At 43.5% G+C, this 12858-nt stretch overlaps 1 protein-coding gene across 1 annotated transcript in view; it reads left to right on the plus strand.

Annotated features, from left to right (window-relative positions):
* The first annotated feature begins 8324 nt into the window (after window positions 1–8324).
* CPD (carboxypeptidase D) overlaps window positions 8325–12858 on the plus strand; it is a 79317-nt gene continuing 74783 nt past the window's right edge. The window contains exon 1 of the mRNA XM_026016312.2: window positions 8325–9172. Within this exon, the coding sequence (XP_025872097.2) occupies window positions 8427–9172 (746 nt within the window). The 5' untranslated portion in view covers window positions 8325–8426. The remainder of the gene's footprint in view (window positions 9173–12858) is intronic.

Below are 12858 nucleotides of genomic sequence, written 5' to 3' on the forward strand. Positions count from 1 at the left end.
GGTCATGACCTCAAGGTCCTGGGATTGAGCCCCACATCATCAGGCTCTTTGCTCAGCAAGGAGCCTGCCTCTCCCTCTCCCTTTGCTCCTCCTCACTATTCATGCTGTCACTCTCTCAAATAAATACATAAAATCTTAAAAAAAAAAAAAAAAAAAAAAAAAACCTGACCTCAAGAGCTGTATTTCAGAAAGTTGCAGCCACAGAAACAGATTCTGGTTTAAGATGAGTTTATTAAAAGGATATTGGTTGGTTCAAGGAATTGTAAGGAGGACTGGAAAATCCAAGATGCTACCTGGAGGGTAACAATGCCCTAAGGCAAGTGGCAGAATTTAGGACATTGTTCCTACTGTCACCAAGTACCATCTGCAGCAGCTTATCCTGCCACTACCACTGGTGCTCAGAGTGGGGTGTCCTGTTTGCTCTGTCACATGGAAACTATAGGTTGTTACCACTCACACTCCACTACAATCAAAATGAATTTCCAACAGTCTCTGCCTCTTTGTGTCACAATTCAAAGTTGCTCTCAGGTCCGTCTGCTTGGCCAAACCCAGGCTGTGTGCCCATGACCCGGGAGAGCAAGCACCTGGCATTTTCAGCCTGTATAGTGGGAGAAAGTCTCACATCCCACCAAGACTCACAAGGTGGAAGATTCCCTAAAAGAAGGGAGGGGGTCTGGATACTGGACAGCCAGAAATGTGGACAATTGTTTCTCTTCAAGTTGTGAGGATGAGCAAGACAAACTGTATAAAAAGCATACCGTAAGCTCTAAATGCCCACATGGGTGTTAGTTACCAGCACTGTGTACATACTTATTCACGTATTTCTTACTTATTCCTCTCTGTTCTTATTTCACTGCATTGCAGGACTTCCGCTTCCTTCTTCTTTTCTTCTTCCTTTTGTCTCATACAGGTTAGGTAACTCCCAGACCCCAGTACGGGGCACATGGATATATACCTTACAAATGTTGAATGGATAAAATGTTCTGTTGTTAGTATGGTGACACAGGTTTATATAGATTGGTTGTCTTCCCAGCTTCCATTCTCCACTTACTTTTTGCTAGAGGCTCTGACTTCCATCTGGGGATCCATGTAGTTCCTGGGATCAGATTCCACCCCGAGCCAAAGCCATGGAGTTCATAGTCTACACTAAGCCAATCAGTAGACTCCATCTCTCCAGCAGTGACTGGTTCAGGGGTGAGCATGTGACCTAAGCTGATCCAATCTAAGTGAAACTCAGCAATATTAATAGGACAAGGACATCCTTTGTTTCTTGCTGAGAATAAATGAGAAAGCATGTGTTTTTGGGAGCTTCAGGCAGCCCCCTTGGGATGTCAAAGGGAGACAAACTTAGAATAAAATGAACATTGTAGAAGACAGGTGCTTGGTGACTATTTAGTCATAAGGTAAAGCTATGCCTGAATCCAGGCTTCTCCTTTGGACTTCTTAGTTTTATGAGCCAACAAATTCCATTTATTATTCAAGTTAAACGAGTCAGGTTTTCTGATATGTATAACTGAGAGTATTTGATACTTGCTTACCTCCCTCTCTGCCTTGTGAGAATAGAACTGCTGTCCATTTGGTGCTGGTTGAAAGTGAATTTTTTGGAAACGCAGATCAAAATCACTGTCAGTGGCATTGTGGTTGGGCAACAGTATATATATGCCCTAGAAACAGGCCTAACTAACTAAAATTTAAAGAACAGGCCTGCTTAACCAAGGGTAAATTTTGAAAGAGATTTCAATCAACATCTTTCATTTCTCTTTGCCCTGGAAAGAAACAGACTCCAAGAAAGTAAGAGCAAACTCTATAAAGACAAAAACAAAAAAACAAACAACAACAAGAACATAAAACAAAATGTATCCTATCTAACCCATAGAGAGAAGTACTGTGGAGTTACACCCTATCTGGCTGTCTTAAAGCAGGTTTTCTAGAAGCACAGTCTGAGACATTCTTGGATGAATGATTCATTGAGGAAGTGCCCTCAGGAGAAACCTGTAAGGGATTAAAGGAAGCAAGATAGGGGAAGAAGCTAAGTAAAGATGAAAGGACTCTTACTTCAGCCTGATTCCACAGAAAGCTTTGGATCATAAATTGCTGCAAAGTTTGTCCCATCCAGAGGCAAGGGACCCTGCATCTGTCATGACCCTGGTTGGGGAGTGGAGTGAGGAGCAGGGAGGCGCATACAGGCAGTGTGTGCAACTTGGCAGGGATTTCTGGATAAAGCATCTCCTGTTAGCTAAGGAGAACCTTCCAGAAAAGGGTGCAGGTATAGCAGCTGTTAGGGGATGGGTAGGCTGGTTTGGTAAAGAGGATCTGGGCAAGGATCCAACAGCACCTACAAGATGTGGTCAAATCTTCTCTGGAAAATTTCCTTACTTCACCCATCTTGAGGCTTCATTTTATATTTAAGAATTCCTCTTCAGAAATCAAACTGTTTTTGTGTTGTGCTGCTTGGAACACATCAGCAAACTTATGAAAATTCTAATTGAATATTGCTTCATGTTTTCATCATTCTCATCTCCTATACACAACTTTTTGTCAGTTTCTCTAGTTCTTCTTTAAGTCTCTATGGCCTTCAGTTTATTCTTCATTTTCTCTCTCTTTTTTTTTTTAAAGATTTTATTTATTTATTCATGAGAGACACACAGAGAGAGACAGACACAGGCAGAGGGTGAAGCAGGCTCCATGCAGAGAGCCTGATGTGGGGGATTTGATCCTGGGACTCCAGGATCATGCCCTGGGCCGAAGGGAGGTGCTAAACCTCTGAGCCACCCAGGCATCCCTACTCTTCAGTTTCTTCCTCTACAGGCACTAACCATGTGTCTGGTCACCTGAAAAAGGCATTTCATTTCTTTGTTAACCCCTTAAAATTACTTCCATATTCTTTAAGGGGTGTTCACCAACATACACTTCTACTTCTGTTTTAGGCTTGGTTGCTTATTTCTTTCAGTCTTTTTCATTGCAAGTTAGATGTGCACACCATGTACTGACAGTTCAGTATGAGTTAAGTGCAATGAGCCTCAGGGTGTGAGGGCAGGAGCTCTGGAAAGATTTTGCAGATTGGGCTGGAGTTCCCAGCTCTGCTGTGTGTCTAGCTACAGAACTTGTCTGAGCTGTTTAGTAGCAGCTGAAAACTAGAAACTTTTTAGGCTGCCCTGCTACCGATCAGAGTTGTGGTGAGCATGAATAACATACATAAAAGCACATTATGTTATTAGTATGCAAACTGCATTGACATGATACCTTTCTTTCAAATCTCAAATTTGCTTTCAGATGGTTGCTTTTGGTCAGAATGAGATGATTTCATCTCTTACTAGTGTTTCCTGGGCTGCAAGCTGCTAGGATTTGACATTCTTTTGCAGAGGTAACCAAGAGCAGGTGGTCTGAGTGAGTCAACACTAGGGGGACCTGGGCATGGAGCAAAATTAAAGTGAAATGGAGAATTTAACTGTGATCCAACCTTTCCCTTGTCTATGTTTATCTTCTCAGGAGCCCTCCATCCCCTCAAGCTGGCTTTTCAGAACCCAATTCTTTGAACTCTAACTACACTTTTCAGGCTCCCAGATGATCTCATCAATCAATCAATCAATCAATCAATCAATCAAACAAACAAACCCTTCTGTTCCATGTCACATTAGCTTTCAGGTATAAAGGACGTGATTAAAAAAACAGCCAGTTCCCATTAAGTATCAATGATTGGAAACTATTATTACCCTCCATTTCTCCCTCCCAGTCTTTGAGATGATTATTTCACACCTTTCTTTTCTCAAACTTCTGAGACCCACTATAGATAGCATCCTTAGTCTCAGCTGATGGCCTTATTTTCCATTTCATTAAGAAAACAGAAGCAATCAGAGAATATCCACCAGCTCTCATCACCTTACCTACCCACTTACTTGTGCCTACACCCATATATTCTACGTTACTACAGGTAAAGTGGCTCCTACCTAAGCCCTTCCACTGATGGATTAGATCCAATGGCTCCAGCAATTCTCCACCCTCTCTAATGCATTATCAGATTTTCCCTCTTTACTAGATCATTCCCATCAATACACAACCTATTATTTCTCCCATCTTAAAAACAAAAAACAAATCCAAACCCAAAAAACTCATTGGCCTTGCACCCAACTCCAGTTTAGTCCCAATTTTCTACTCTCCTTTATAACAGGACTCTTCAAAAGAATTATCTCACCAACTCCACTTCATTGTCTTCTAGTCTCTCTTGAACCCAGTCCATCCCGGTTTTTCCTGCACAACTCTGCCATGACTGCTCTTACAAAGGTCACCAGGAACCTCTGCGCTGCTAAATCAAATGGTCAATCCAATTTAGTCCTCATCTCAAAGAGTTTGTCTTCTGCCTTCCTTGTCTTGGATAATGGCAAGGCTATCTATCTGGTCACTCTCACCAGCTTGTGAAGTCATCCCTCTCTTCTTCTTCTTCCCTCTTACCCAAGCCGTTGGGAAATCTCACCAATCCAACAACCCAAACATCTTTCTAATTTGTTTTCTCCTTTATGCCCTTGCAATGCTTGCCAGACAGCTTCTGTCTGGATGGTAACTGCTCTTTAGTGTGCCCCACACTGTCCCTGCAATTCTCTTGCTAGAACAAAGATGTAATCCATACCACTCCACTCATAAGCCACTCCCTAAGTTTCCTATTTGCTGTGCAATTAAGCAAAACCCCCTCAACATAGTACTGAAGTCCTTTTACTATCTGGCACCATCCTGCCTTCACAGCTATGACTCCTGCTTCTGTCAACACATCTTATATTCTATCCACCATTCACAACATGCCTCTGTCCTTTTATCCTTGCTGGTCCCACTGCCTGGAGTGCCTCTTCCTCCATTTTTTTTTCCTGTTTGAGAATTATTATTATTATTTAAAAAAATGATTTCTGAAAGCTTGTAATATGCAAAGTATGACACAAATATTATACATGTATTATTTCATTTAATCATCAGAAAACTGAAATAACTTTCTCAAGTTAATACAGCTAGGAAATGGTTGATCTAGGATTTGAACTCTGTTCATGATCTGACAGCATTGGTAAAAATTTCTCTGACTCGTCACTATTAGTTGCCTTTTCCTGTGTTCCAGTAGCAGGTTTGTTGTTGTTGTTGTTTTTAATTGACTACACAAAAGCAGTTTTGTTACAGATATTAAACATATAGACTCTGAAGCTAAACTCCCTGGGTTTGAGTCCTAGATCTGTGGCTTGCCAGTTCTGAGATCTTGTGCCTCAGTCTTTTTATTTTTGAAATAGGAATGATAATAGTACCTACTTCAGGATGATTGTGAGAATTAAATGCAGCAGCCAACAGAAAGGGTTTAGCACAGTGCCTTTGCATAGCTCTGGCCCTAGACACACCATGTCCTGTCTATGCTCTATCTCCCTCATTAGACTCTGGCCTCCTGGGAGGGGAGACTTTCCTATTCATCTTCCAGTTCTCCTGCCCCCAGCAAAGTAGGCCTTTCACTAGAGTGGGTGCTCCATAAACATTTATCAAACTGAATTTGTAAGTGTATGGGTGTTCATGCCAGACAATGTGACATTTACAAGTTCATGGTCTATGCTGTGCTTTAATTACCTTCAAGTCCTTTAAAGAAAGTTGTTACCAAAGTCAACAAGACCATCCAACAGCTCTGACTTGTTTTTGAAAGTCCAGGTCATTACTGTTCTGCTTCTGTGAACAGGAAGCCTTTTCACATTCAAGTTTTTCCTGAGTTCCCTCATTTGTGAAAACAACACTCTCCTTATGGGGGAGAAGGAAAGGGATACCTGTCACAGGATTCAAGACTTCTCTGGGACAGCTAGAGGTATATAGCTGGAGGTTTCCCCTCCAGTGAGCAGTGACCAGGGTCAGATTTCACTTCTAAGCACTGGCACAGTGTGCTTAGACCTGAAAGAGGTCTGAGGATTCCTGGGAGGGCCCTGGCTCAAGTTACATCACATTGTTTAACTGCCCTCAAGCTTGTTTATTTACATTTCAAGGATGCCTCACTAGGTGAGGTTGCAGGAGTGAGGTGGCAGGAAGAGGTTTCAAAGGAGTGTGAAAATAGTAGAAAAGGAAATATTTGATTAGAGGTTAACATGTCCCCTGGGGCTTCTTTGATTTGGATGATTAAGCACTTTCCGAGGGGAAGTGGTCTCTGTACAGAGTGGGGGCTTCTGTTCCCGATGAGTTGTAGCTGTGGTGTATGATGTCACCTAAACTAAGTGGGCCATGAAAGAGAAAGAGGCATTCACAGGACCAGCACAGTGACTGCTATACTCATCTTCACGTGAGCCTGTTTTCTTCTGTCCTGTATCTCAGTGAACATCTGCAAGTTGCTTAGGCTGTAACTTGGGAGTCAGCCTATAATCCTCTTTCTCTGTCACCAGATTCTGTATACTTTCTCCCTTGAAAGTCTTTCAAACCCATTTCCTTCTCTCTGCTTCCACTGGCACCACCTTTGAAGGTTAAGAACTTCATCATGTCTTCTTGGATTGTATCTTCCTTATGGCTTTCTTGGTCTCAAATCTTAGACCTTCTGCTCTATTCTCTGTTACTATCAAGGGAATTTTTCTTTTCTTTTTTAAAGATTCTATTTACTTATTCATGAGAGAGAGGCAGAGACATAGGCATAGGGAGAAGCAGGCTCCCTGTGGGGAGCCTGATGTAGGACTTGATTCCAGGACCCCAGAATCATGATGTGAGTGAAAAGCAGCTGCTCAACCACTGAGCCGTCGAGGTGCTCCATATCAAGGGGATTTTTCAAATTTAAAATCCATATGGTTTAAAATCCATCAGTGGCTCTCCATGGTCTTCTATATTAAATGCTCCCCAGAGCCTAGTTTGTGAGGCTTTTCAGGTTCTGGTCTTCCTTCACTGGCTTGTGTCCTATCAGGTCACCTCCAAACCTGTGAGTGTCTTCACGTCAGTAATCTTGACCTGCATGCAGTCTTCAGTGCCTGCATTATTTGCTCTCAAGCCTTGCAGCTTTCTGTGTTGGCTCCTCCTTCTGCCCAGAATTCCCCTTTTCTCCTTCAGCTTCTCTTGTCCTTTTTTTCCCCTTCAGGTTGAATGTCTCTATCATAGACTGTATCTGATCTCTATTTTGTCAGCATCTAGCTCTGGCAGACAGTAGTTGCTCAATAAATATTCGATAGAGAAATAAATTAACTCTATACTAGTCATAGTAGGGTTCAATCATAGTTCAGGGAAAGGGCCTTGAAATATCTGGCTCTGAAAGAAGGAAGTATCACAGTTACTGCAATTATGTTATTAGATGGGTAAAATTTCACACTTGATAAAAGAATTCTGAAGTTTTGTGTTTCTTCAAGCTAAAATGACTGTAGATTATTTAAAAAACCATTTTAAAAGGCCTCTTCTCTAGACGATGAAAACCTTATTTGCCAGCTTTGACAAAACGTGGAGGAGTTCAGGAATTACAGTCACCAAGCAAGTGTTTCCAGAAATGTCATACCTGCTGCTTTAAGAATGCCGTTCTAGGGCCAAAGTTAAACAAATCTTTCAAGAGAGTTGTGAGAGGTGAGAAAGCGAACTATGAAATGAAATCTGCCTACATACGGCTGAAGCCAGCACACACAAGAATTAGTGACCGTTAAATAACCTGGAGTGACATCAAAAGACAATATACATCATACATGATTATACTAAGGTATACACAAAGGGAATCTACTACACAGCACATTTCTGCTAAACATAAAGGAGACACCTTCTTTCAACACAGAAACTGAACACTGGAATGGACTGCCTTGTGAGGTGAGCTTGAAGTGTCCCACTGTCTTCAATGGCTTGCACGGCGCTGGGCTCAAGCCAAGGCAGGGCGGCTCCAGGGGAAAGGGCGCAGGGTGGAAAGGGCTAAGGCAATCCTTTGGCTCTTTAAACGTAGATTCTTTGGAACCTTTTGTTTTGTTTTGTTTTGTTTTGTTTTTAGTCCTTTGATTCTTTGGAACCTTTGATTCTTCCGATTGATTGTCGGTTCTAAGCGTTAAAGCGCAGTGGGGAAAGCTGCAACAAAGATGGGAAGGGAGCTAGCAAGAGTACTCAGAGAAAAAGTGGGTGGGACTTTAACGAGTAAGCCATAACGGAGAGATTGGGCGAGTAGAGGACAAGCGGAGCAAACGCAGAAGAGGAAACGGGGAGGAGGGAAAAGAGCGCGAGAGGAAACTTAGCGAAGGAAGGAAGGAAGAGAGTGACCCAACTCGTCCGGGACAGGAGAAAGGCACGCCCAGAGGGGCCTGCTTCTTTAAGGGAAAGCCCCGCCCCCCCCACGTGACGCCTCAGCAGGCCCGTCCACGATTGGCTGCGGCTGGAGGGCGGGAGGGGGGTTGCTAGGCGCGGAGGGGATCCGGCGGGCCCCCGCCTCGCGGAGCACCGAGCCGCAGGAGCCCCGCTGGGTAAAGCCGAGCTGCTGGAACATGGCGAGAGGCTGGGACGCGCGGCCGCCCTGGCGGCCCGGGCGCCTCCCGCCTCTGCTGTTGCTGCTTCTGCTGGTGCTGCTGCTGCTGCAGAACCCGTCCCGGGCAGCGCACATCAAGAAGGCGGAGGCGACGACAACGACGACGAGCGCAGGCGCCGAGGCGGACGAAGGCCAGTTCAGTCGCTACTACCACGAAGAGGAGCTGGGCTCGGCGCTGAGGGAGGCGGCGGCAGCTGGGCCCCCGGGCCTGGCCCGCCTCTTCAGCATCGGCAGCTCGGTGGAGGGCCGGCCGCTGTGGGTGCTGCGCCTCACGGCCGGCCTGGGGCCGCCGCCTCCTGACGGCAACGCGGGGCCCGACGCGGCGGGGCCGCTGCTGCCCGGCCGGCCGCAGGTGAAACTGGTGGGCAACATGCACGGCGACGAGACCGTGTCGCGCCAGGTGCTGATCTACCTGGCCCGCGAGCTGGCGGCTGGCTACCGCCGCGGGGATCCGCGCCTCGTCCGCCTGCTCAACACCACCGACGTGTACGTGCTGCCTAGCCTCAACCCCGACGGCTTTGAGCGCGCCCGAGAGGGCGACTGCGGCCTCAGCGATAGTGGCCCCCCCGGGGCCAGTGGTCGCGACAACAGCCGCGGCCGTGACCTCAACCGCAGCTTCCCCGACCAGTTCAGCACCGGCGAGCCCCCGGCCCTGGACGAGGTGCCCGAGGTGCGCGCCCTCATGGACTGGATCCGCAGGAACAAGTGAGTGTGGTAAACACCCCCCCCCCCCCCCCCCCCCCCCGCTCCTTGCCCATCCACGTGGGCCTGCAAGGGCAGAGGCTGGGTCGGGGCACTCAGTAGGCATTCGGACAGTGCTTGCAGGCCTGAGGGGCGGGGGCGTGAAGGTGGAAGGCGACACCCCGTAACCGGGACAGGGCCCAGGCCGCTTAGCCTCTTGTCCGGCTAATAGTCCAGGAAGCACTGCCTAGAGGCTGTCATTTTTGTTCTACGGGTGCAAAGAGCTGTTCAGCTAGAAGGTAGACTCCTTTCTGACATTCTGGTCCCTGTTGTCACAGGACCGTAGAATATGAGCAGTAGAAGAGAACTTAAGGATGACTTAGGTCAGCTCACTCATTTTATAGATAAGCTATCAATATTGCTCTTATTACCGTAGGCAACGTGCTAAGGAAGCTCTTTCCTTGGACTGCGTGATCTCACTTTATGTTGGCCACAACCTCATGAAATACACATCATTAATATCCCTGTTTTGCATATATGGGAAACTGAGGGTCAGATTGGTTAAATAATTTACACAGTAGGGAGTGTAGGTGGGATTTAGATTCAGGCAATCTGACTCTGTCCGTGCTCTTAGCCATAGAGGGAGACTGTAACCCATTAATGATCAATGATAAGTGGCATTCCCTGGGTCCTCTTGGTTATTTGACAGACACTGGTTCACTTCCAGTCTTTACTTCTGACTCCGCTAGGGAAATATATGGCTATGGCTGGAGAACTTGCACAGAGCTGATACTATCATCTGTGAGCTGCTTCATTTTTGATTCTCCAGAAGGTTTCTGATGCCATTTGTGCACTTTATTAGTGGGCTGAATGGCCAATTATCACATTTAACACACACCTTAAGTGTCATTAAGCACTATGTGGAATGTAAAAATTAAAAGCAATAGGACCTCAAGAAATTGGCATATAACAAGAGAATATTATAAACATCTATGAGGTGTGTTTATGTATCCAGTTAAACTTTACAGGAATTGTTCCTACTGGCAAAATGTGTGTGGGCTGCAATAATATGGATCATCTCTGTGCAAGAGGTGAACTTGAACCATGTCTCAAGAGATGTGTCTCAGGAGATGAATAGGATTTTCAGCAAAAAGGAGGAGGAGAGGAATAAAAGAACTTACTCCAAATGGAATAATGTCTGAAGTGAGCGTGTACTTCTACCCTTTTCAAGTATAAGCTTCGCTAGCATATCCCCAATTTTTGTGTTTCATAAGGCTTGCGAGGCAATAGTTAATCGTGCCATCTCAATTTGAAGATTTCTGAGTGACAGATACTATAAAAGTAATAATGAACAGAAAAATTTCTCTATGAGACTTGGGATCATCTCTTCTGTAATATTTAAATACATAGAGCAGATCTAGAAAATTCGTAGGCATTATGACAACCCTAGATTTTTTAAATATTCTACTTTTCACTTTACTCCTCCTTTTGAGATCCCTTGTAGGTATTTAATTTCACATGCATCTCCTGGAGAAGGTTTTTTTTTTTTCTTTTAAAGATAACCATGTCACGATCTCTGAACATTTGCCTAAGAAACATGACTTTAATGTGTATCTTGCTGTTAGAAGCTGTGATGGCCAGGGCTTTTCTGAGATGGTATATCGAATGTACTGTTTGCATTGCTTAAATGAAAATGCCCTGTTGTGACCCTTGCAGAGATATAAATTCCATGACTAGATTTTTCTCTTCAGTATTAGTTTTGCTGTGAAAATGAAAATGAGCTTTGCCTTGGTGCAAGTCACCTTGAGGCTGTACCAAAAGCTTTAAATTTTAAATGTGGATCAAAAATTTGCTCTCTGGTTAACTTTTTCATATCACAGTATTTAAATAACATAAGTTTTGGTTTGGGGCAGTTAGTTCAATGATAGGAGCTTGTACGAATTTAAAAGTTAATCTGTGTTTGCTGGCATCAGACAGAAAGTCATTTTGTTCCATAGCTATGGACCATCCGATGGTAACCAACTATGTTTCATACATGTAACTCTAATAAGAAGGGAAAGTGGGTGATTAGGGTGAAAAGTACATCCATCTATCCTCAGTTTTCACAAATTAACTTCACAATTTACCTCAAAATGGATAATCTTTTTTTTTTAAGATTTTATTTATTTATTCATGAGAGACACAGAGAGAAGGCAGAGACATAGGCAGAGGGAGAAGCAGACTCCTCGCAGGAGCCTGATGTCGGACTTGATCCCAGAACTCCAGGGTCATGCCCTGAGCCAGAGGCAGATGCTCAACCATTGAGCCACCCAGGCATCCCAAAATGGATAATCTTTAATGATAAATTAATAACAAAAGACACTGATATGTGAATAAAATTAAAAACACAGGCATACATGCAATTTGAGATTGATGCCTAGAGTGAGCTCTATGAATAGGAAATTTAAGAACTGAATGTATTAGTCTGTATGGGAAAATTATGTTTTTCAATGTATTTTCTGAAATCATTTGAATAATTTCTTGATATAGTATTTACCCACCTATATTAGAAATAGATTTTTGTTGCTATTTTGGGTATGTAAGAATTTAAGACTTACTTCCTTCTGCTTCAGATAGTGAATTTTATTTTCTTTGTTTCACTTTATACATAATCCAGTGGGTGTTTTTGTATTACTGATAATTGACACATACACTTAGGAAAATATACAAGATTTTAACCCCATCATTAAAATAAAGATTTTATAGTTTTATTGACCCCCATTTCTGGCACACTAGGCTTCTTTAATTAAATATACCTGCTTAGACTTTAATAGGAGATTGGCATGTAAATGATTTTTTGGTATGCTATTGAAAAGCATTATCATATTGCTGGGGGTGGGTATTTTTGAGGGGCTTGTGTTTTAACTATAGTTTCTTGAATCTTTAGAATTTAGTTTATCAGATTCAAGTTCTCATAATTTTTATTTATTTTTTATTTATTTTAAAATTTAGAGAGAGAGAGCAGGGGAGGGGAGGGGCAGAGGGAGGGAAGAGAGAATCTCAAGCAGACTCTGTGCTGAGCTGAATGTGGGGCTCGATCCCCTATCCCTGAGATCATGACCTGAGCTGAAATCAAGAGTCCAACACTTAACTGACTGAGCCACCCAGATGCCACTCCAGTTCTCATAATTTTTAAAAATTATTTGTAGGGTTATCCAAGACATAAAAATGTTAACCTAGAGATTAACCTTTTTTTTTTTTTTTTTTAAAGATTTTATTCATGAGACACAGAGAGAGAGAGAGGCAGAGACACAGGCAGAGGGAGAAGCAGGCTCCCTGCAGGGAGCCCGATGCGGGACTCGATCCCAGGACTCCAGGATCATGTCCAGGGCTGAAGGCAGGCGCCAAACCGCTGAGCCACCTGGGGACCCCCAACTTTTTAATATCTATAGAGTCTTGCTTACATACATTTATATTTAGCAGGTACCTTAAATCTTATGTAAGGAATAATTATGATACTGAAGTCAAATATGAGGAACACTTAAAAGAATTGATTTGAATGGAAACCATAAAATATCTTTCAAATAAAATTGGATTGACATGCAAAGATGGTTTGATAAAGACTAAAAGTGATAAGCTTCTAGCTACTGTAATAGGTTTCCCTTTGTCTTGAAATCCTTATGAGTGGCATTCATACTTTTAAGACTACATAAGTAAAGGTAGGAAAATCT

The sequence above is a fragment of the Vulpes vulpes genome, chromosome 2 (genome assembly GCF_048418805.1).
Source record: "Vulpes vulpes isolate BD-2025 chromosome 2, VulVul3, whole genome shotgun sequence".
NCBI classification, from domain to species: Eukaryota; Metazoa; Chordata; class Mammalia; order Carnivora; family Canidae; genus Vulpes; species Vulpes vulpes.